This window comes from Podarcis cretensis (assembly GCF_951804945.1).
Source record: "Podarcis cretensis genome assembly, chromosome: 7".
NCBI lineage: Eukaryota > Metazoa > Chordata > Lepidosauria > Squamata > Lacertidae > Podarcis > Podarcis cretensis.
Genome location: NC_137176.1, coordinates 70,705,029 through 70,730,983, shown reverse-complemented (window position 1 = coordinate 70,730,983; position 25,955 = coordinate 70,705,029). Strand labels below are relative to the sequence as shown.

At 44.1% G+C, this 25,955-nt stretch overlaps 1 protein-coding gene across 2 annotated transcripts in view; it reads right to left on the bottom strand.

Moving 5' to 3' along the window:
- GRHL2 (grainyhead like transcription factor 2) overlaps positions 1-25,955 on the bottom strand; it is an 82,802-nt gene that overhangs the window by 54,759 nt on the left and 2,088 nt on the right. The window contains exons 2-6 of one of the 2 annotated variants that reach the window (XM_079984828.1): positions 10,578-10,767; positions 9,385-9,452; positions 8,135-8,531; positions 6,811-6,866; positions 1,014-1,167 (exon numbers count right to left, since the gene is read on the bottom strand). In XM_079984828.1, the coding sequence (XP_079840954.1) occupies positions 1,014-1,167; positions 6,811-6,866; positions 8,135-8,531; positions 9,385-9,452; positions 10,578-10,767 (865 nt within the window). Of the gene's footprint in view, positions 1-1,013; positions 1,171-6,810; positions 6,867-8,134; positions 8,532-9,384; positions 9,453-10,577; positions 10,768-25,955 lie in introns of both variants that reach the window. The other variant, XM_079984827.1, reaches the window with a different exon arrangement.

Sequence of the window (25,955 nt, the reverse complement as noted above, 5' to 3'; positions counted from 1 at the left end):
TATGGCGTCTGTATGTTTTGTCCCACTCGGCAACTAACAATTTCATGTTTTCATTGGGGAAACAGTGTGTGGGAGGGCAGAGACTAAAACCCTCTCATCCAGTGCTGAAGCACCAAGCTCCTAAAATCCATTTTAAAAACTTAACAGGGAATCCTATGCACATATCTCTCTGGTCACATCTAGTTTGCCTCCCACGCCTTGCCCTTGAAAGCTCTTTTTAAAGTCAAGATGCTTTTATCATTACTTAGCATTTGTATGCTCAAAGCACTAAGGATTGGCCATATCCAAGCTGCTGCAGCATGGAGGTGCAGAAATCCCCCATGGCGCTGTTACACTTTCTGCCTGAGGCAGGTTTTGATGCAGCACACCATCGAAACTGATTGTAACCAATGCCCTTGTGCTGACTTTGTGGCTTTCTGTGGATTTTAAAATATTTTGTCTCGTTGTTTTACTGTTCAGGACTATACAGTGGTACCTCGGGTTAAGTACTTAATTCGTTCCGGAGGTCCGTTCTTAACCTGAAACTGTTCTTAACCTGAAGCACCACTTTAGCTAATGGGGTCTCCTGCTGCCGCCGCGCCGCCGGAGCACGATTTCTGTTCTTATCCTGAAGCAAAGTTCTTAACCTGAGGTAATATTTCTGGGTTAGCGGAGCCTGTAACCAGAAGCGTATGTAACCTGAAGCGTATGTAACCTGAGGTACCACTGTATGCTGCCCTAGGAGCTTTTTTAAACTGAAGGATGATCTCTTTCCAATAAATAAACAAATGGGAACGAAGATAACTTAGTAGTCCATTAAACTTTGCTAGAGGAGTTCTGATGGTTTTTTTTTTTTAAGAAAAAAGCAGATCCAACCTGTTTCAGCTAACTGCTTCGTAAGTCTGTTGACAGAAATGAGTGGCCATGTCAACAAGTGTGTTTGGAGACAGGGTGAACACAAAAACACACAGAGAGAGAGAGAGAGTGCACCATTAGTTTATCACTATTACCAATCTCATAAAGACCAGCCGTACCCTGACTTTGCTGATGGGATGTCTGAAGCATTTGTTGTCTCCAGTCTCGCTCAGAGTTATGGCATAGAACTGTCCTTTGTTTAAGTACGTCATTGGTCCTTCTCCTTGCTTTTGACGCAGGGATTTGGTCGCTTCCAAAGTATAACGGAATGTGCTGCTATGTGAAGAAAGTGAGAACACAACACCAACGGCATTAATAACAGAAGCCACTAAGTTCTAAAATGCAGATATTAGGCTTTTATTGAGTTGTATAAATGGCTGCAGTTCAAGAACTAGCCTGGCACAGCTAGCCTGGAAATAGGAAATACAGATTCAGCTCTGCCATCAGGTGTGAAGCTCAGCTGGTGGCCTTGAAAAAGCCGCCATTCCCTCTCAGCCTAACTTATCACACAGGGATGCAAGGCTAAGAAGAACAGTTCCGAGCCCCTTGGAGGAAGGAGAGGTGTGGGCAGAATAAAAGTGAAACAAAAATAAACAAAAGGTCTAGGTAACTGCCATGGTATTTACGTCAGAGCCTGTAATGTTGTCATAATGGAATTTATTGGCCACAAAGCAAACACAGCACACACCCATCCCTAGAGTGATTTATTATAGCATTCCGTATTTTTACATAGATAGAAGTGTTTATTTTATTTTATAAAGAAAGGTGGGGGGTATGGTTTGTTTGTTTGTTTGTTTGCGTATTTATAAGCTGCTTCCCAACAAATGTTTCTGAAGCATTGCAGCACTAAACACACACACATAGCAAAAATATATACGTGATAACCTAAGAAGCATTGAGAGTTGCTGCCATTCAGTGTATACAGTATGGAGCAAAATGGTCCAATGGCCTGACTCAGAATAAGGAAGATTCCTATATTCCTATGGTTTCAAGGAAAATTTATTTACTATGGATAATTTATTTACACTCCTGTTTTCAACAGGAGCGCCTGGGCTTCTTGCGGTACTACTGTGTTGTCTCTTTTACAGAAGCTAAAGTGGGAGATATATATATATATATATAGACATAGATATAGATATAGATATAGATATAGATATAGATATAGATATAGATATAGATATAGATATATAGATAGATATATATAATCTATAATAATAATAATTTATTATTTATACCACGCCCATCTGGCTGAATCTCCCCAGCCACTCTGGGCGGCTTCCAATCAAGTGTTAAAAACAGTACAGCGTTAAATATTCCCTGAACAGGGCTGCCTTCAGATGTCTTTTAAAGATAGGATAGCTGCTTATTTCCTTCACATCTGAAGGGAGGGTGTTCCACAGGGTGGGCGCCACTGCCGAGAAAATATATATATATATTACAGCCTCATCTATGCAACTGCTGACATACCCCTTTCTAAGCATCAATGCCCTGGCACAGCAGATGTTAGAAAAGGGCTGCAGGAGTCCAGTGAATGCAGAACATTACGCAAGTGAATCAAAACTTCCTCTCTTTTTAGTACTGCATTTCCTAGAAACCAGCTTGCGTGACGTTTGATCACCAACAGGCAACATGCTGCTACTGGCTGGAGAGGAACAAGAAATGGCGGCCGCAAGCCACGGGAGGTGACCCCTAACTATTCTCCCCCACAGTGACTTGCTGTCGCTCTCGCTAGGACAAAAATTGAGCTTTGAACGTAATGCTGCAGCTACAGGAAAAGGAGCACGCAAAAACTGCAACCCCAAGGTGTCAGAGAGGCGAAAAGGTAATAAGCAGCCTGCTGATGCTATACAAGGGTTTGTGGCAGGCCCAGAGCTAAGGTGACATACAGTGGCAAGAGGTGCGAGATTCCAGGGTTTGTGTGAACCGAGGCACAGAGGAGACTGGGTGTCTTTATTTAAGCCTTGGGACCTAAATACCTATAGGAGTGTCTCCATCCATACTAAAATAACCATGTGTTAAGATCATCATGGGAGGCCCTGCTGCTTATGCCGCAGCCAATGCAGATCTACTAATTCGGGAAAAGGCTTTCTCTGTAGCGGCGCCCCAACTATGTAATGCCCTCACCTCAAGAGATGAAGCAGGTGCCGACATGGCAAACTGCGGAGAAGGCTAGGGAGAAAGTTATTGCCGTTGAACCTAAAGTAACACAATTGGAGAGAGAGAGAGTCCCAGCCTTACAGATGCAGTTTGATGACCATAAGTTGATGCCTGCTATGATTGAATTTAAAGAAAATCAGATTTCGAGGATCAGAGCCCTACCTGAACTGGAGAAGGAAAGTTTGATAGATTTCCTTACACAGGAATTTGATGACTTTTGGGACTGGGACTTGGGTCAAGAAGAGATTAAAACTGTGAGGGCTCTTGGACTTGGAAGAGGAGGGGAAAAAGAGAAGAACAAAATAAGAGACTGTTGGAACTACCAGAGGAACTTAGAAGAACAACAGTCAAGAGTGGAAATTTTGAAAGACGTCCTGAAATACCTTTCGGATCTTAGATTTAACTATGGAGATTTGGTTGCCCTGTCGAGAAGGAATGAAATCATCTTTAGGTGGGAGTTTCCCTGAGATCTACTCTTTAGCCTCAAAGGAAGGAAAATAAAAATAAGATCAGTGGAAGACAAAGTAAAGTTCATGTATAAATATGAAGAAGACTCGCAGAAGGGACTTGGAAAAGAGTTAAGAGCATCGGACAGAAGATCACCAGGTTGATGGACTATAGGGAATTGGCGGATATGACTGGCAGAATCCGGGACCAGGGAGAAGAGTCGGTGGAAGAAGATTGGAAAAAGTTTAAAGACTATTTATAAAAATATTGTAAAATTAATGAGTGTTAGAAAAATGTTGGAAAGGAGCTATATGGCTTTAGTAGAAATGTTACAAGGAATTAAGTACAAATAGATTATTAGAGTATTAAAGGGAAAATAAAGTTAAAATATGTTAAGACAATTATATATTAAAGGGAAAAATAAGGTTAGAATATGTTAAGATAAATTACAAGACAGAAAACAGAGGAAGATGGAAAGGAATTGCTGAAACAGTTAATTAAAGTGGAATACAAAAAGGGAGGTGTGAGGAGGTCGTTGAAACAAGTAAATGAAAGTTAAGATACTGAACTTATTAGATGTGTTTTAAATTGTGTTTGTTTGGTTTTGTTAATTTAATATTTGGGGGTTGGTGTTGTGTGGTGTTTTTGTTTTTGTATTGTATTGTTTTGTTTAATTCTTTGTCTTTATTTTGCAGTCTTTAAAACTTTAATAAATATTATTTTTTTAAAAAAAGAAAGAGATGAAGCAGGTGCCAACTTTTCTGAACTCACCAGCAGCCTAAGGGCTACTGATTGGCCCAGGCCTTTGTAGGGGTTTTGTACCGGGTCAGTTGACAAGCAGCTTTATTCTGTATTAATCTGTTTTATATTTGGCAGTGTTTGATGTTTTAGCCAGCCTGTTTTATGAGACTTATTGATGTGGTTTTACCTATTTTTGGGCCCCGCCCTTGGATAGCTGTGTGGTGATGAACAGCGGGTGAGAAATACTTTTAAGCAAACCAACAAACCAGCTCTTAAAAGTAACACAATTGATTTGCTGAAAACTGACACTTGATCTTCACATGCGTTTTGTGAGGCCTTCCCTTTCTCAAATCAAAGTCTTCAGTTTTAATGCTCTAAAGGAAACAATAATTCAGGAAGGTTTGGAGCACAAATTCCTAAAACCTTTTTCTACTTAAACGTAAGAGCTTCAGTCATAGTGTTTGGAGCATAAGCCCGGACAGGGTTAGGAATAGCAAATTGTGAACAGACTTTTCTGACAATGTTCTTAAAACTCAGAATATACCTGACCAAAATTGTAATTTCTTTCCTGACCAAAACTGTAATTTCTTTCCTAAAGCACAAGGGAAATTTCTTCCATCCCATTGATCGTGCCCTAGAGTAGGAGGAGTTATACAGAGAGCAATTCCAATTTTTTATTATTTTACTCTTACCTGGCTGCAAGGTCTAAGAAGCCAGTTGTCAGGGGTTCAGGAGCAGAGGCACAGGGAGGAGAGGAGATGGAGAGCCAGGGGGAGGAATCCGAGGGGAGCATAGGAGAAGAGGACAGTGAACTGAGGGATTCCATGAGCCTCTCCAGCGAATCGGAAGATTCACAGAAGGGGGCGCCAGTGGCCAGGGGTAGGGGGTTCCCAAGGGGAACGTCCCAGGAGCAAGGGGACAGCAGGGACTCCCAGAGCAGTATTTGGAAATCAGGACCAGGTTCCCCACCAGAGCAGAGTGGGGGGGAAGAGTCCCAAGGATCGGGGCCAGTGCATTCCCCACCAGGGAGAGAAGATAAGGCAGGGCTGGCCACACCTCCATCGGAGAGTCAGACAACGGAGGGGAGGTCAGATCCGGCCAGTGTGCCAGAAGAGGGAAGCAGTGACAGAAGTAGTGTAACGGTCAGGAGGAAGGTCACTGGGTTGGCGCGAGAGGCAAGTTCAAATGTACAGGAGCGCGGGACAGCAGAGAATGAGGATTGGGAACCGGGTCCTAAAGCCCGCAGGAGGCAGGGGGAGGAGCTAAGCGACTCAGCGTCGGAAGAGTCCAGAAAGGGCAATGCCCCAGCGGGCAGGAGGACCCAGAGGAGGAGAGAGCAGCGTAAAAGGTGGAGCCGGGCTAGGATCTTAAACTGGTGTCATAGGGGAGGAGACTCAGACGGTACTTCGCCGGTCTAGGCTTTAAGACGTAGAGCTGCGCGCTACGGCTTTGAAATGGAAACTGAACCTCAATAAAGACTTTTGTACATAACTACAGCCTAGCGTTGGTCCTCTGTGAGCTGGGACCTAGGGGCAGCTCTGACACCAGTGTAATTCAAAATCAGCAGAAATGCCCCCTCTAATCTTAGTGGGTGTTGGATTCAAACTCTGCTCCTTTTTTAAAGTGAATAATTCATTTTTGTCTAGGAAGGTACTAAAACTGTAAGGCTTTAAACCTTTTGCCTCACTGTGTTAGGGTTCTTTGAAGATGATGTTTTTTTGGCCAATGGGGGGGAGATCATTTCCTCGTAATCAGCTTCATGTTGTGTTGGTGAGGTATGAAAGGTTATCCATACATTGCTATCTCTCATGTTAGCATGGCCAACCAGAATGCTTTCCTAAGGCACATTTCACACACACCCTTTTTAAAAGTTTATTGTTCTAGCCAAAGGCCTGAGTGTGAATAACGCAATCATGGAAATAGAGCCAGTCACAAAGGTCTGTCCTGCCTGATCATCACCCTTCTCCCTGGTGGGGTGGCATCTGGCTGTGAAAGAGCTTTGCAGGATACACACCTGTGAATAATGCATCCACTGTTCTTATTTTGGCATTTATTTTGCTTAGGCATTTTAAGCATCCTTCATTATTGTTTTTGCCCACTTTTTAACTGCCTCTGTTGCTGATAAGCTCATTTTATGGTTGTTCATCTACACGTCGGTTGCTTATTTTAAGCTGCACCATGCACTGCAGTCTAGACTGCAGAAAGAAGAGATGTAGATATTTTAAATAAATAAATATTAAGTGCACCAGTGATGGCCACTGTCACAACATAGACATGAGAAATGAAAGAGCAAGAGCTTTAATAACACCACATTTTCAGCATTATTTATACTAACTGTGCCTTGAAAGACAAGTGTACCAAATTTCAGCCTCCTATTCACTGAGAAAGCGCCTTTACAATTTTGATACCTTCACCAGCTGGTGAGAGAGGCACAAGGAAAAAAGAAGGAATGCTGAAAGGAGACCATCACACTTTCCTGGATGATGGAGTAGGCACCAAGGATGGGCCCTGCATGCCCTCTGTTTACACCTGACGCAAATCAGGAGAGTCCAGCGCACTGCTGTTACTTACTTGGCTGTTTGTTCGTAAATGTATTCCTCAGGCCCCACAGATCCACTGCGGTATTTCTGGAAAACACAGAGGAAAAGAGTCAAATCAAATCACTCAAAGGATTACTGATACGGTTAATCAGGTACTTCATTAATTACATTTGCATATGGCTAAAACAACATTTGTACACCACAGTAAGCCAAAGGAGGGCTTACTACTGTGACCATGAAAATGTGCAGGATTCTTGAGACAAACTTGCCTCTGCTTTGCTCCCTGGGCTTTTAACCCCATCGCAGTGCAGCAGCTAAGCCAAGTTTTGGCTGACTGTGTCGTCCAACCTGGTTTTCTCCACCTGATCTACAATCTGTAGCCATAGGACAAACCTTGTTTACAGATCACGATTAAGGAAGAAGGACCTTAATCACGATTCCCTGGTTTGGGTGACATGCTGCACGGGAGTTGAAAGCCTGGGGAAGAGCAAAGCAGAAGTGAGCTGGCTTCTGGAGGGCATGCTAAGATATAAACATGGCCAATATTTTTGAACGCCAGAAATAGGCTTTGTTTTCCATGTGAAGCCCAAGAATAGGACATTACCTCAGAAGAGGTATTCCCTTCTTTGTGGCAGAAGAGGAATTCCCTTCTTTGTGGCAGAAACTAGGGAATGCCTCTTTTAAGCTTGGCATTTGCAGTTCTTATAAAAATAACAAGTTGGCTCCAGCCTGTTAGTTGAAATCAGTGGGACTAAGATTCATTAGTCACTTATGATTTTGAGGACACCCAAAATCAACTGATTTCCTATGCATCCAAACAAGGTATATATAAAAGAAATCTGCTGTCCATCTATGCAGGTGACAAAAGAATAAAAAAGGCTGCAATCCTAATCCTATTTACCTGGGCACTGTGGTCTAAACCACAGAGCCTAGGGCTTGCTGATCAGAAGGTCGGCGGTTCGAATCCCCGTGACGGGGTGAGCTCCCGTTGCTCGGTCCCTGCTCCTGCCAACCTAGCAGTTCGAAAGCACGTCAAAGTGTAAGTAGATAAATAGGTACCACTCCGGCGGGAAGGTAAACGGCATTTCCGTGCACTGCTCTGGTTTGCCAGAAGCGGCTTAGTCATGCTGGCCACATAACCCGGAAGCTGTACGCCGGCTCCCTCGGCCAGTAAAGCGAAATGAGTGCCGCAACCCCAGAGTCGTTCATGACCGGACCTAATGGTGAGGGGTCCCTTTACCTTTACTAAACCCCACTGAATTCAATAGGGCTTTTCCTCTGCTGAATAGGCCTGGCTAGGATAGTGCTGTTGGTCAGTACTGCCATACCGACAGCAGCCCAGCTGAAAGACATACCTCTGCCCCTCCATCTTTGAAAGTTTCGCTGTAAGTGCTATCGGGAGTACTCCGCTGGTCATCTTTCAGGTAGGTTGAATGGGGCATGATGCTGGGCACCTCATAATGCGCATGCTCAAATATAACACTCCGGTGCTCCTCATTTTCTCCCCTTGCGTAATGCGCCGATGGAGCCACATAAACAGGGGTGTACTCTTCTGCTTTCACCACCATCACCCCCGTCACAGAAATGGAAGTCGGGCTTCCGGATACGCTGGAACTAAACTGCTCCCTTTTCGAAGTCTCCAGCTGCTCCTGATTCAAAGAAAGGTTCACCGGCACTGTTTTCAAAACCTGGACTCTGTTTTCCCCACCGCTGGCCAAGTTGCTCTGAGCTTCACTGGTGGAAAGGCAACTTCTGGGGAAAGAAATGTGAATAAAAGGTCATGGGCTAAGTTTAGTAACTACAGGTAACCAGTGTGGTGCAGTGGTTAGTGCTGGACCAGTACTAGGAGGACCTGGGTTCAAATCCCCCCTTGGCCATGAAGCTCGTTGTGTGGCCTTGAGCCAGTCTTACTCTTTTCTCAGCTTTATAGGGATATTCTGAGGGAACTATTAACTGCTCTCTCTCTTGCTCTCTCTGTGTGCATATGTGTGTGTGGACACATGCACAGGGAGAACCATGGACCAACCTGTGCTCCTTGGAAGAAAGATGGGCTATAAATAAATAAGAGTCCACTTTTCTGGCTTCATGTTTATATTGTTTTGGCTTTATATTGGGGCATTATTGCTTTTAATTGCACTGTTACCCACCCTGAAATAAGCTGAATAAAAGGCATATGCAAATAAAAAAAATTGAAAAAATAAAACATGTAATATGAGGTGTAATAGTTATTAATGCATAAAGTTTCATACTGTTTAAGCTGATTGGCTTGGATCCCTAAGATGCAATTGTTTTAATTGCTTTTATACATGCAACTATTTTATAAATCTTTTTGTTGTGTTGCGAAATTGCTTTGAGATACTTCACAGGAAGCAATTCATAAATGAAATAAACAGTATTTATACTGCATGGTGAACAGGAGCAGATCCAGGAGGCTCTTGCTATGTGGGTGCCCTACCATGGTGAATCTTGACCCCAGCCCTGATCATAAGCCATCTTGCTACTTTTTAAAACTCATACTCCAGCAAGTATTCCACCCCCACCCCACCCCACCCCGCTTAGAAGCAGCCTATTGATGTGCTTTTAAAATAATAATATAATACTGTACCTTTTATCTTGGTCTTCTTGATTATCACTCACTTTGTTAAGAGACAACACCCTTTTATCTCTAGGAACCTGAAACAACAGGATTCACATTATGCGACTATGATAATGATGCCAAGGGGTAAGATTAGCCCGCTGGACCAAATTTGACTCTCAAAGCAATCTTATCTGTTCCCTGTAAAAGGTAAAGGTAAAGGGACCCCTGACTGTTAAGTCCAGTCTCAAACGGCTCTGGGGTTGCGGCACTCATCTCGCTTTACAGGCTGAGGGAGCTGGCGTTTGTCCGCAGACAGATTTTCCGGGTCATGTGGCCAGCATGACTAAGCCGCTTCTGGCGAACCAGAGCAGTGAACGGAAACACCGTTTACCTTCCCGCCAGAGAGGTACCTATTTATCTACTTGCACTTTGACGTGCTTTCGAACTGCTAGGTTGGCAGGAGCTGGGACCGAGCCACGGGAGCTCACCCCGTTGCAGGGATTCAAACCGCTGACCTTCTGATTGGTAAGTCTTAGGCTCTGTGGTTTAACCCACAGCGCCACCCGCGTCCCTATTTATGTATTTAGGAATTTAGATATCCCAGTTTTTGAGGCACCTTGCAATATACGCTTAGCATACAATAAAATCAAAGAATGACAAGACAGCAAAACCCAAACAAAACATGAAAGCAAAGCAACACTAAAAACTATCCAGAGCATCAAGGCAAAATATATACAACCCAAGCCCTGGAAGAATTTTTAAAATCTCAGTTATTCATCTAAAGCAGGGGTGGACTAATCTGTGTCCCTTCAAATGCTGCTGAACTTCAACTCCCTTCGGTCTCAAACAGTGAAGCCAATGATCAGGGATGCTGGGAGTTATGGTCCAACAACATCTGGATGGCCACAGGGTAGCAACTCCTGGACTTAAAGGCTAAATGAGAGGCAGTTAGCCAAGCCACCATAAGAAGGACATTCACAACCTCGGTGCCACTACCAGAAAGGCCGTGTTCTGTGTCCCAGCGAAGCAAACTTCCAGAGGTTGAAAGATGGACAACACCGCAGATGACCACTATAGAGAGTGAGCAGATTCATGCAGGAGGAGGCAGTTCTTCAAATAAGCTGGCCCCAGGACACCGAGGGCTTTATAGGTCATAAAACACAAGTTGAATTTTGCCAGAAGTCAGTGCAGCTTGATTAATCCTCGTTTGAACTCCCTACCTTGTAATAATCGTACAGTAATCCAAGAGCAGCTGCACTGTCCTCGTCCCCATTGATGCTCATCATAGCCTTTGTAGCTGCTGTTAAGGGATTTTCCAGATAAGATTTCCAGGCTTCATCTTCACTCGTGTAAGCCCTCCTGGTATTGAATGGAGCATCACTTGGCACCACAGTCACAAGCCGGTTTTTACTGCAGAAGGAACAGGCAAACATAAACACAGGCAGTGGTACCCAAAGAGACCTCTCATTCTGCAAAGGCAGGCAAATTTCAGTAGCACAATTCATCCTAGACAGAATAAGAAAACATGTGGCTTTTTGATCATCCAAAAGAGGCAACTTTTTTTTTTATTTAAAAGGGTTACGTTAAGGACTTGAGGAAAAGTCACTTGATCCAGGGGCAGTCCACCTATATATTGACCTATTCCTACCTCTTTTTCGTAATGGTGACACAGACCATAAAGTGAGAATATTCTTCACAACTGTGAGCAGTGCAGTGCGGTTGGGTAAGTGAAGACAAGCTACAACAATCAACTATAAGGTTGTTCACTGCTCCTGCTCAGGCTGCACAGAAAAAGCATTTTGATTCCTGAGATTCATTCTGATTTCACAGATAAAATCTAAGGGATAGAATTCTACAGGATGTGTTGCTAATGTGCGAAAACAGTCAAGATCCAATGATCCCCAGGTACACATCTCCAGATGGTGGAGATGTCAGGCGCCATCCAAGCATCTTCACTTGGTTGCACGTGGCCGATACCCAGGTGCAAAATGCACCTGGCGCCTGGTTAATTTCAAACACTGAGTACAGGAGAGGAATTCTTTCGGATACCTGGGCTCCAAGTCATTTAGGGCATTATATGTCAATAGCAGCACCTTAAATACAGCCCAGAAACAAAGACATGGCCAGCGAAGATCCTTCAAGACTGATGTTATCTCATCTGGCTGCCCCAGTCAATATAAGTTTCCTGCCCATGTTTAAGGGCAGCCCCACATAAAGCACATTACAGTCATCCAAACAGAACATTCCCAGAGCTTGAGTTGCTACAGCAAGGCTATCTCTCTCTTTTCCTCCAGGAATGGCCATAATTGCTTCGAGTGGAAATACCTATTTAGCAGTACTAACTAGCATGAAATTTGCCCCCAACTTCCTACAAATCCTCAAACAAATATACTCCCAAGCCTCAGCAAAATGCAGAACTAACAATATGGACTCTAATACCATAGCAATCCAAAGAGGCACATTTTTTTGTTAATGTGCAGATTATGAATTTGTAAATAATTAAATATATATGGAAGCCGCTGGGGGAGGTCACCGGCCACAAAACAAGGATGCCCACTGTCTCCCTTCTTATTTATCCTGGCTCTGGGAACCCTTAGCAATCTGAATCCGAGCGGCCACAGACATCAAGGGAGTGGAAATAAAAGGCAGAACCTACAAATTAGGGCTTTTTGCAGATGGTCACAACACCAGACCCCATAAACACAGCAACCTCCCTAAACAGAGAACTCAACACATTTGCAATGGTGTCAGGCCTACAAATAAATTTTGCAAAGTCAGAAGCTATGTGCTTCAACACCCTTCCTCACACCCAAAAAGAACTCACTAATGTCACCAAGATAAAGCTTTGCCACACCAAGTTCAGATACCATGGGGTACAAGTAACTAGAAACCTCAATAAATTATACCTCCACAACTACAAGCCCCTGTGGCGACAAATAAACAAAGACCTAAAGAGATGGAACAACATGAATTTCACTCTCTCAGACAAAATAGCCATGATCAAAATGATCACCCTCCCAAAACTAACCTACTTATTCCAAACTAGTGAACCTGCCATAGCTCAAAGAAAGCATTCTGTGGCTTTGAGGCTACCTGAGCCTCCAGAGATAGTGTTGGATCAAGGAGTAGCCTTAGACTATGTACCTGCTCTTTCAGGGAGCCAAGCTCCCATTCAGAAGAGGCTGCCTACACACTTCCTGGATCCAAGAATCACCAACCCACAATGCTTCCATCTTGTCATGATTTAGTCTCAGTTTATTGGCCCTCATTGTCCATTCCAGCCCAGCACCGGAAGAGATTCCCCTTATTCTTAAGATAACAAAAAATAGAGATGGGTATCATCAGCATACTACTGACACCACGTTCCAATTAAATTGGATTGCTAAGGGTTCCCAGAGCCAGGATAAATAAGAAGGGAGACAGTAGGCATCCTTGTTTTGTGCCCAGTGACCTCCCCCAGCGGCTTCCATATATATTTAATTATTTACAAATTCATAATCTGCACATTAACAAAAAAATATAGCAAGGAAGAGTACAACTTATAATTATGAAAAGCAACAGAATAACCCAGAATAACCTCATTAAAAATAAATAAATACAGATTAAGAAAAATCATGCCATAAAGACCTAAGTAAAAAGGTTTTCAAAAGACATTTGGCTTCCCTTCTCTCAAAAAATCCTGGGAACCGTAGTATGCTAAAAGTGCTGGGAATTGTAGCTGTTAGGGAGTCTCCTAATTAGTCTCGGCACCCTTAACAAACTACAGTTCCCAAGACTCTTTGGGAGAAATCATAGCTGTTACAAGTGGTACAAGAGTACACTTTAAATGTATGGTACAGAGACAACCACGTTCATTTCTGGCTCTCCCTACGACTAGCGAATGCATAGCAAAATGCATGATATAAATCATGTGCCCTTGCTGCAGCGACACAATTCATAGTTTGCGGAACTGAGCTTCCCTAGATTACTTTAGTGAAATGTGCTTTTTCTTTCGTTTAGTGTTGAATACAGAGCACACACCGGTCAACAATTTCACTCAGTGCTTAAGCCTCCCCCTGCCCGCCCGCCCCAAAAAACAACAACACTGTACTGTCATTTTTCTCCCTGTAACTACTGAGTATTGACGCTCTCCCCTGGACGTTTGAAAAAGAGTTCCTTGCTGCTTATCTCACCACGCTTCATTGAAATAACTTTTTATAGGTACCATTTCCTGAGAGTGAGTGGCAGAAGGAACATGGGGGAGGAAGATAAGAGGCGGGAGGAGATGATAAAAATGTGGGGGAGAGCCCAATGATTACATTTTCAATGGCGCTCTCCAACGGCACACTGCAGCAGCTCTGCCAAGTGCAGAGAAGGCGCAGAGCCATTCCTCCTCGCCCTCCCTCTTCCAACAGCTCCTGCCTGCCCCATAGAAAAGGCCTCTTAAGAAGGCCAGAGATCTTGATGCAGCCAATCTCAACCTAGCCTTGACCCTTCCCCTAGGGCTAGGCTTCGAGAGCTTTGATGTAGCAGCTAATTGAGAATGACCCCGGAGGTAGATGCCAATCTATAAATTAAGAAAGTCAAAACCACCTTCAAACGCAGCACACACAGAAACACACACACACACACACACAAACAGACGAGACTAATCCAAAGGCTTGTTGTTATTTAGAAAAAATATTTCTATATCACTATTCATAAAAAATATCAGTGTAGCTCACCATGATGACACACACAAAAAAAATAAACAAATAACTCATGCAATAAAGAAGTTAACACCAGAAACGAGTTCACTATTACGGAAAGATGTGTTCTTAGGTGCCTGTATAAGCCTGCACAGGTTTCCAGCAGGTGTGTAAAAGCTGAGTGTGAAACTGGCAAGGACTTCAAGAGTGGTAGAATTTCGAGAGTGACCCACAAGACAAGTTGTGGCTGGGGGGGGGGGGGTCTCTCTTGATCTCTCCGCCTGAAATTCCAACGGGGGATTCTGAAAGCTGGAGAAACCAACCACCTCTGGTGGGGTACTCAGGAGAGGCTATTGCAGGAAAAGCAACTAAGAGTCTTCTGGAGAAAAGATCTGCTCTGTTTGTGTCTTTTGGGGTGATGATGTCAACATTTTTAATATTAGTTTGATCCGCAGGTTCTTAGGATTGCCCATGGAGGCACTGGATAATTCTTACACACCCATCAAACCCTTGGTTGTGGGGAGCAACTGGTGAGCTCAGAAGGAAGAGCAAGTTTAAAGAAAGTTTGAGAAACATCATATTAATTCTTCTCAAATCACCACAGAATAGAGGTAATCAGACATTTTCAGACCACTGGAGAGAATATTCTTAGAGCGCTTGGCAGGGCATCCTTAGAAACTCAGTCATGGCATGCTATCCTTTGAACACAGTTTCTTTACTTTTATGCAGGGCACTACCTATTTAAATATCTATCCTAGTTTTGTTTTGCAGCAGAGATGGGGAAGCTGTGGCTTGCTGAACTACAGATCCCATCATCCCTGACCACTGGCCATGTTGGCTTGGGTTGATTGGACTTGGAAGTCTAACAACACCTGGAAAGCCACAGGTTCCCCGTCTGTGCTTCACAGCCTGCCAGGAATGGCTACAGGTCTCAAGAGATCCTTGGCAGGATGTCTTAGTGATCCTCATCACCATCTCCTTGCTTGCACAGAGCCACTGGCAAGCAAGCATGCACACAAACAGACAATGGAAGCAAGGATCAGGGAGTCAAGGGTAGGTAGCCGTCTTTTCAAAACTCCAAGACATCAGAAACTGCCTGAGGATGCCAAGGTCTAACACTGATCCTCCTACACCTTGTATTGGGAGGTAAAGGTAAAGGTAAAGGTACCCCTGCCCGTACGGGCCAGTCTTGACAGACTCTGGGGTTGTGCGCCCATCTCACTTAAGAGGCCAGGGGCCAGCGCTGTCCGGAGACACTTCCGGGTCACGTGGCCAGCGTGACATCGCTGCTCTGGCCAGAGCCAGAGCCAGAGCCAGAGCCGCACACGGAAACGCCGTTTACCTTCCCGCTGGTAAGCGGTCCCTATTTATCTACTTGCACCCGGAGGTGCTTTCGAACTGCTAGGTTGGCAGGCGCTGGGACCGAGCAGCGGGAGCGCACCCCGCCGCAGGGATTCGAACCGCCGACCTTTCGATCGGCAAGCCCTAGGCGCTGAGGCTTTAACCCACAGCGCCACCTGCGTCCCTGTATTGGGAGGTAGGGCAGGGGAATTTGGCAGGTATGTGGGCAAGACAGATCATTATTCTGCACAGATATGCTGGAGAAAGAACTTCACTGCTAACTTCTATACATATCTGAGCCTGGCATCATTACCAAGAAATCACTCCCTGCCTGCCAAGATTAATTAGAGATGGAGCAATTCAATAAATATTTAATTACGAAACAAACTTTTGAAAAAAATAATTATTTTATTTGGGCTGCTTGTTTGTTTTGTGGCAAGATGATACCAGACAAACAGGAGGAGGAAAGTGTTTAAATAAGTCTCATAAATAATAAGCTGTAAGAAAAGCTGTAAGGCACCAATACATTTCCACCAGGGAAAATGTGAACAGCGGTTATGAGGTCATTTCATTGTTATGCTGTTTCTAGACTTGGCACAGGGGTGGAAGGCAGGTGGGCTCCATCTTCTTTCAGAAAACAGAGTCTAAGTCTGGTTTGATCACTGCTAGAAACCCCTGTCTCCTCTGCCTGCTTTCTCAAGGTTTTCTGGGGTTGCCTTTCTTCCATTCACCATCATCAGGAGTGAGTATTAGTGGATGACGCAGGGGGGCCTTGCTGCTTACCTGACCTCCCTCTGACAAGTCAAGGCTGGAGGGAGGGAGGTCAGGTAAGTGGTGCAGGCCCACTCAGTTGAGGTTGGTTACATCTCTCTGTAGGGATGTCTTGGTGATGCTCTCACATCTATGAACAGCATACAATATGGGAAAGGGCCATGGCTCAGGATGAGAGCACACACATTGCCTGCAAAAGATCCAAGGTTCAGTCTCAAGTATCTCCGGGCAGGGCTGGGAGAGATCCTACCCAAAATTCTAGGCACATTTGGAAATCTAAGAAAATGTTGTGAGCAGCACAATGTATCCATTTCACAGAATAAAAACTAGTGATGGTCAGAACACACTTAACTTTAAAGTCATTTATATCAATGGCTCTACTGCTAGTATTACAAATTCATATATATAATCGAGGCGCTGAATGGCTCCTTAAACCATCACCAAAATGGAATGCCTAGTTGCCATTTTTGGGCCAGGCGGATTGGAAGTCATATTTCTCAATATGACTTTTTGGTTCCTGAGGTATTCTGATTGTGCAGATAAAACACAACAGATAGAATTCCACAGGATGTGTTGCTAGCGTGTGAAAACAGTCAAGATCCAAGGATCCCCAGGCATGCACTTCTAGATCCTGGCGCCTGGGTATCTTCACTTGGTCGCAAGTGCAGAATGGGTCTGCAGCCTAGCAAATTTTGAATGCTAGTTTGGCACAATCAATGCATCCCTAATTATTATTATTGTACAATTATAAGATTACTATATAATCTTGGAAAGTTTATAGTCTTAGGAAGCGTGTGGCCGTGACTATTGTGGGGGGACCAGACATTTCTTAATTTGCCACTATGCTACTGATTAAAAGGTAAAGGTACCCCTGCCCGTACGGGCCAGTCGTGTCCGACTCTAGGGTTGTGCGCCCATCTCACTTAAGAGGCCGGGGACCAGCGCTGTCCGGAGACACTTCCGGGTCACATGGCCAGCGTGACAAAGCTGCATCTGGCGAGCCAGCACAGCACACAGAAACGCCATTTACCTTCCCGTCAGTAAGCGGTCCCTATTTATCTACTTGCACCCGGGGGTGCTTTCGAACTGCTAGGTTGGCAGGTGCTGGGACCGAGCAACGGGAGCGCACCCCGCCGCAGGGATTCGAACCGCCGACCTTTCGATCAGCAAGTCCTAGGTACTGAGGCTTTTACCCACAGCGCCACCCGCGTGGGTACGACCAACCAAAAATGCCACAGAACAGTAAGCAATCTTTTGAGTCGATTAGAGCACTTCAGCAACCTGAACTTTGAACAAAGTATGGGGGGAGAAGCAGAAGGGAAAGGAATAGTAATAGTAATTATTATAATTATTATTATAATATTATTTATACCCCACCCATCTGGCTGGGTTTCCCCATTCACTCAGGGCGGCTTACGACATATCTAAAAACATCAATCCTTAAAAACCTCCCTAAAAAGGGCTGCCTTCAGATGTCTTCTAAAAGTCAGGTAGTTGTTTACTTCCTTGACATCTGAAGGGAGGGCATTCCACAGGGCGTGCGCCACTACCGAGAAGACCCTCTGCCTGGTTCCTTGTAACCTCACTTCTCACAGTGAGGGAACCAGCAGAAGGCCCTCAGAGCTGGACTTCAGTGTCTGGGCTGAGCAATGTGTGTGGAGACACTGGGCTGAGGCCATTTAGGAGTTTAAAGGTCAGCACCAACACTTTGAAATGTTCTCGGAAACGTTCTGGAAGCCAATGAAGATCCTTTAGGACCAATGTTATATGGTCCTGGCAGCCACTCCCAGTCACCAGTCTAGCTGCCGCATTCTGGATTAGTTGTAGTTTCCAGGTCACCTTCAAAGGTAGCCCCACATAGAGCGCATTGCAGTAGTCCAAGCGGGAGATAACCAGAGCATGCACCACTCTGGCAAGACAGTCCGCGGGCAGGTAAGGTCTCAGCCTGCATACCAGATGGAGCTGGTAGACAGCTGCCCTAGACACAGAATTCACCCGAACCTCCATGAAAGAAAAGAGCTGGCTTGATATTGGTGCCACAGTACAGTGGTACCTCAGGTTACAGATGCTTCAGGTTGCAGACTCTGCTAATGCAGAAATAGTACCTCGTGTTAAGAACTTCACCTCAGGATGAGAACAGAAATCGTGTGGTGGCAGCGGGAGGCCACGTTAGCTAAAGTGGTACCTCAGGTTAAGAACAGTTTCAGGTTAAGAACGGACCTCCAGAACGAATTAAGTTCTTAACCTGAGGTATCACTGTATCTGCTTTAGTCAAAAGTTCGTTTTTATGTTGCAGTCTTAGAAAAGGCAAGCTATGGGGACATGACTATGGGGATTGGAATAAAGAGTGCCTGCACTTCAGAATTAACCACAACACCTTGCTAACCTTGCATTTCCAAATTCTTTCCCCACCCTGGCTTTGTTGCCTGCTTACCTCTAGCCCTGCTAAATTATAAGTTCCTCTAGGCAGGGGTCCATCCCCCCCCCTTGTGTTACTCGGTAAATCACTGTGTAAAGTGACAAAGATTTAAAAAATGATTTCTTGCGATTTTGAGAAAAAACACTGTGCTGTGCTGTGCTTCCTGGGGCTGATGGGAATGGTTGTCCCAAACCTTTGGAGGGCACCAGGTTGTCAAGCGCCAGGTTGTCAAGTGCTGCTGTGCAACAGCATTCTCCAACATTTAGTCCACCAGTGTTGCTGGACTGCAGCCCCAGTCAACTAAGCCAGGTGTACTCCAACAACACCTAAGAATGGAGAATAGCACTCTGCAGTATATTAGTACATGGATCACATGCTACACTTGAGGCTGTGGCAAGACTCCAGCTTCCCCCAGGAAGTACGGCAATGCTTAGGAGGCAGGGAAAACAGTACTTTGAGTTTAGATCATGGGTAGACAGACTAAGGCCCGGGGGCCGGATCTGGCCCAATCGCCTTCTAAATCCGGCCCGCAGACGGTCTAGGAATCAGCGTGTTTTTACATTAGTAGAATGTGTCCTTTTATTTAAAATGCATCTCTGGGTTATTTGTGGGGCATAGGAATTCGTTCACCCCCCCAAAAAAAATACAGTGGTACCTCTGGTTACGTACTTAATTCGTTCCAAAGGTCCGTTCTTAACCTAAACTGTTCTTAACCTGAAGCACCACTTTAGCTAATGGGGCCGCCCGCTGCTACTGCGCCGCCGCCACGCGATTTCTGTTCTCATCCTGAAGCAAAGTTCTTAAGCCGAGGTATTATTTCTGGGTTAGCGGAGTCTGTAACCTGAAGCGTATGTAACCTGAAGTTTATGTAACCCGAGGTACCACTGTATAGTCCGGCCCCCCACAAGGTCTGAGGGACAGTAGACCAGCCCCCTGCTGAAAAAGTTTGCTGACCCCTGGTCTAGATGATGGTTTGTATTGGACTACCCAGCAGCAAGTCTCTGTAGCCTAGCAGCAAGCCTTGCAAGTGTCACACATGATAAAGTGTGAATGACACCTGCAAATCTCTTTGCCTAGAAGCCACCAAAGTGCAGGAATCATCTCTGCTCCCTTCTCACCCCTGCTTTAGCACTAACTTTGCTCGCCCACTGGAATCTAAATCGTTTAAAACTGCAAAAGGAATTCAGGCGAGACAGCTTTTAGACTGCAGGGCTCCAATGAAGGAGATACCGTCAAAATAGCTCCAGGGACAAAGCCATGTTTCCTTATCCGAATAGTGACAGAATAGAAATCCTTTCTCGAGGGTTAGAAGGTTTCTCTGTGCTTTCCAGGCTTGTCTTTTAAGCTTGGGAAATTGGGAAACATCTAGAATGCACTGTTTTAAAGTTTGAACTATTTTTGTTTCTGTGTGCGTGGGGGCAGGGATTATGTTTCTTGTTTTAAAACCTCTGGGCCAGAAATGTACTTCTTCACACAAGGAAGTGGGGCTATAAATATTTATTGGAGGTTAAATATAGTGGGGAAGCCACCCAAATACGAGCAATTTCAAGCAATCATCTTCAGTGAACCCCAGTAAAGTTGCAAGACAAGCTTTGTTGTAGCAGCTTAAATTCCACTCAAACTAAATACACATAAAAAACTAGAAGTACGTAAGGAAAAGTTGGACCCTCCTACTTAAAATACGTACAGACAGATGATGCGTTTCAAAATGCCCTGGTTTCACATATTTTGTTTGTTGCGATTCTTTAAACAGCCTTCCATTCATGCACCTTTCGCTGGTATTTTGGGCAAAACTGGGATCTGAATAAAGCAGGGCTTCCAATTTCAGTCACACCAGCATCCCAAACTCAAAACCATCATCCTCATCCCCATATCCTATTGTCACTATTTACTGATTACATTTATATCCAAGAAGCTCAAGGTGGAGTAATTGGTTCTCCTCCACATTTCATTCTCCCGACAACACCTTGAGATAGGTGAAACTGAGAGAGTGTGACTGGCCCAAGGTCACCCAGTAAGTTTCATGGTTGATCAGGGATTTAAAGGTTTCATGGTTGACCAGACCAACACTCTAACCACTACACCACACTGGCTCCAACTAGCAACACAAAATTATGGAAGTTTGGTCAGGGGTTCCACTGTGTTCAGTGGGGCCAACTACCTAGTAAGCGTGTCTGAAGATATCGTGTCCCTGTTTTCCAGGGACAGTCCCAGATTTACAGAAGCCATCCCAGTTTCTGATTTGATCCCAGAAAGTCCCAGTTTTCCTTAGGACACCCCTATTTTCATCAGAGAAATGATCATTGGATAAATGTTTCATCAGAGAAATGTTGGAGTGCATGGAGTTATCCGATCCCTAAGCCAGCTGAAGGCAGCCCTGTATCGGGAAGGTTTTTAAAAAAATGTTTAATGTTTTTGTATATGTTGGAAGCCGCCCAGAGTGGCTGGGGCAACCCAGTCGGATGGGTGGGGTATAAACAGAAAAATTATTACTATTATTATTATTATTGAATAGGATGTCCCTATTTTCATCAGATAAATATTGGAGGGCATGCAAGCAGAGGTAACAGAAAGAAACACATATACTTCTGTAGCAGATTCCTTCTTCCATGACCCTGCCCTTCCTCCACAGGTCTCCCCATATTGAAATTTCAGTGTTAAGTTCCCTGCAAAAGCTGTAAGAAGTTTCCAAATATCTGCAAAATACTACCTTTATTTGCTCTAGAACACAGGAGGTATATAAAATTTTTGCTGTTTGAACTTTTCAAAATATTACATGAAAGAGAGTATAACATTTTGAAATGCTGATCCAAATCTCGCTCTGCAAAACCTTTTTCTGACCTCAGTGCTGGGCTCTTTTTTTTTATCCTGCATTCATGTCTTCCAGTCTGTTTCCTACTGCCCTCAACCATCAACAATGACGCCTGGAGTATTTCATAATATACAAAGACAACCTCAATTAAACGGACGTGAACTGACATGACGGTAAGCTACTACTCTCTCTCTTTAAACATTCAGGATTCCACTCCTTCCCCACCCCAGATAAACGCTATAAAGAAAATGCTATTATTTGGGTGAAAACAAAGATATGTTTTGTGCATGATACATTATAACAACACGGTTACCAACAAGACACAAAATATTTTCCTCTACATGGAAGCACACCACAGCACCAAACCTATCCCAGTTTTTCCCACTTAGAGGTAATTAAACATATATACCACATAGCACTATAATTGCTCCCCTGCAGTATTTATTTATTTATTTATTTATCTCTCTCAAGGGCAGTTCAAATGTACATAACATTTCCCTTCATGGGAGAATTTAAAAAATAATTCTCATGGAGGAATTACTATTACAGTATTATGGAAACATTCAAACTGATTTGGAAAACCTTGGTAGCCTTGCAGCAAAGATTCCCAAGCAGGATATTCAATTCCCACTAGCTTCTGGTATTGGATTCTTCCCCCCACCGCAGTAATTCCACATGAATTAAAATTCCAACACAGTCTTCTACTCCCTTGCACATATCAAGAGGGCAAGTGTGATCTATTGGATCAAAATCTGGACTTGAATTTGGGCACGGTGCTGCTAAAGTTAAGCACTGTAAATCTCATTCAATGGAAGAGAATTAAGTACACGCTTAACTTCTAATTTCTTTAAAAGTTTGCTTACTTCAGCTGTGCAAGTTTTAAAGAGACATTGACTGTGAGGTCAAACTTGTGGAATGAAGTACAGAAGAAGGGGGGAAAGCAAATCCAGAAAGGAGAAAATGCTGCACAAAGGCTTCCATCCTTATGCTGATTTAAGAGCAAACAAGTCAGTATAAGAGCCCATTACAGACCCGCCCTCATTCTGTTTTTCTTTTATGCTTTTCATCCATGAGGTCACCAAATTCTATTGACTTTCCTACTTTTAATTTGGCTTTCAGTTCAAAACAATCAAGCCACTAGGAGACGCAAATTCAGAAACCTCTAGCCAGTCTTATCTTATATACCTTCAAGCTGTCTTTTAACAAACAATACTCCTCCCACCCCGGATTGGCCAAAGACATCTTGGCACCTGACACAGACCCCCAAATAGCTACCAGTCAGCTAAGAAGGGGTCAGGGAAGATCTGCACCAGGAACAAGGGGGTAAGAAGGTTCGACATCAGGAACTGCTGCTCTGGTGGGACCCTTCACCTTGCCTCATGGGCAGGCTGGCCCTGCTCCCAACCCCAAATAAATGAAACCCCTTCTTGAGATGATTGCCCCTCTGTCCAGGATATCACAACTGCATGGTACAAAATGTGCACCCCTCAGGACCTAACACAATGTAATGGTTTCCACTATACCCTATATACAACCATGCCATGCTTGCCTATAACAATAATGACGTTCATATTATTTGTTTGTTTGGTGCCAGCAATGCACATGGTGCTTTGCAAAGTATGAGAGCAGGTCCCTGCCCCAAGGAGCTCACAATCAAAAATTCAACACAGAGAAATCAACAGAGGAGGGCAAAGGAGTATGCAGCTGCTTCAGCTGCATGTGACGAGATTTAGTTACACGGGCATTATGGGATTATGCCAAAAGCTTCGTGGAAAAGGTGGGTTTTGAGAAGGGATTTCAACGGGGCTTTTTTTTCAGCCTGAACTCACCAGAACTCAGTTCCGGCACCTCTCAGGTGGGTGCCCTTGCCATCCAAAGCGAACAATGGAGGCGTTCATGTTGAGTTCCGGGGCCTCTTTTTCTAGAAAAAACAGCACTGTATACACCTTAGTCGTCATCCCCCCACCGTTTTTCTAAACTAAAGGTAAAGGTAAAGGTACTCCTGCCCATACGGGCCAGTCTTGACAGACTCTGGGGTTGTGCGCCCATCTCACTTAAGAGGCCAGGGGCCAGCGCTGTCCGGAGACACTTCCGGGTCACGTGGCCAGCGTGACATCGCTGCTCTGGCGAGCCAGAGCCGCACACGGAAACGCCGTTTACCTTCCCGCCGGTAAGCGGTCCCTATTTATCTACTTGCACCCGGAGGTGCTTTCGAACTGCTAGGTTGGCAGGCGCTGGGACCGAGCAGCGGGAGCGCACCCCGCCGCAGGGATTCGAACCGCCGACCTTTCGATCGGCAAGCCCTAGGCGCTGAGGCTTTAACCCACAGCGCCACCTGCGTTCCTTTTTCTAAACTACTGACCCCCAAATCTTGCAACCCTTCCTTATAGGAGAGTTGCGCCAGCACACTGATCATTTCCACCACTCTTTTCTACAGCTGCAGGATCTGTCCATGTTCAGGATGAAAGATACCCACTTCCTTGTCCTGCAACCTTTGACAAAATATGTTGATACGTTATCTTTCTATTGAATATATCCATTCTCTTCCATTCTCACAGTCTACTCAGAACAAGAATGATGGTGAAGCCGTCTTCTCAGATTGTCACTTAGGGCCAATTTGTACAATTTATTTTTTTCTGGCAGGGCTCTTTGCCTTTCACAGCGGTAGGAGAAGCAGAAATTCAGCAAGCGAAGCTTCTACCAGCATACGGATGTAAAGCACATGCAGATGTCCTGCAGAACATTCAAAACTTTAAAATAAATCTGACATGTACCTTAAAGTGCCACAGTATTCCTTGTAGGTTTTTTGCTACAACAGACTAACATAGGTCGCCCCTTTGATGCAGCAATGGGAAATTCACCTGTCAGGCAGGTGTTAAGTTCCCTGGATGTTGAATCATAGCATTCTAGAGCTGGAAGGGACCCTGAGGATCATCTGGTCCAACCCCGTGTAATGCAAGAATATGCAGCTGTCCCTTACGGGAATCGAACCTGCAACCTTGGCATTATCAGCACCATGCTCTAAGCAACTGAGCTATTTCTCAGGTTTGAAGCTTTCCCTAAAAAACAAATTGGCAATGCCATTGCAACTCAATGCACACCTAAATGTATTTGATGGTATTCAACCCATGTGGTGAAATTGTCCAGTAGCAACTGGCATTCACTCATCAGCACTCAATAAGGTTTATACACCTTTACCTTACATCACCATGTAGGGATGGGCAAACTGAACAGTGACATCAGAAAGCCACCTCTTCATGCAGTCAGGTTGAATGATCCACTCAAGCAGCCTATCTACAGAGTTGTGTAAATCAGCCTTTGTTCTCATCCCTCTGTTCCTCAGCTCTCTAGCGGTTCTTTCTTTCCAAGAGGTGAAAAAGGCCAATAAACATCATGGGGGGGGGGGAGCAGTGCAGAAAAAATAGCTTTCACAAAAATAATGAGTGCAATCACTTTGAAAGATATCACAAAATAATGCATATTATATTCTTAGACTGTGGCTTTTCAAGTAGTGCATAAGAGAAGAGAATTAACAAGCAAATTCTGAAGACCTTTTCAAGAGACAAATACATATGATAATTGAACTAAATCCCCCCCCCCCATCCAATCCACCCATAGGCATAGCCAAGGGAGGGCAGGGAGGCAGCTGCCCCCTAAATCAATCAAAATCAATACAAATCAATACAAATCTGAGGTTCTGCCCCCCCAACAAAAGCCTGCCCCCCAACAAAACTCCTGGCTACAGCCATGAATCCACCGCTTAAATAGTTGTGCCTTGACATATGGCTTCAAGATCTGCTATGAGTGCGGACATAGCAATGTCTATACTCTACCTAACTTCATTTCCCTGCATCCTTACAAGTTCAATGCAGCTGTACCAGAGTGCAAAAGAAGCTGATGTTTAATTCAGAAGCCTTTCAAGATGCTTCCATTGAATAAGATGATGGAAGAAAATGTGGTATCCATCATACAAAGACTAAGAATCTCTACTGGTACAACCAACCTGGAATAGGTGACAGTGAGCATAGTGATGTAAAAATCATCACGTGAGATTTTTATTTTTACCACTTTTTTCAGTATAGTAATATGAAAAGAATTCTATGTGTCTTACCGCAAATGCAAATAACTATAAATACTTGATGGCCTAACTGAAAACATTTAGCACCTTCATGAAGTTAAAAAAACAACAACATTTCTCTAATAAAGAGGTATTCAAATCTTTGTATCAATTCTTACATCAAGTAAATGACAACTCCTTAATGGTAATATATGTCTGGCAGACCAATCCTGTGCAAAATTATTCAGAAAGTCCCACAAACGCAGTGGGTCATAGTATCAAGTTAAGTAATCAAGGATAATGCAGCCTAAATGCTACACAAATTAAGTTTTGGCACTAGACCAAAATGTGTATCATGAATATATGAATCGCCATAGCCATAGTCACAGAGGGTGAAATGCACTATACTGTATTTCAAAAAACAAACCAGCCTACACCTGTTTCTTCCCTTCTACCAAAAAGAGTAGAATGTTCAAAACTCTCAATACATTTTGACTGACTCACATTTGAGCACATTTCAGATATGCACGT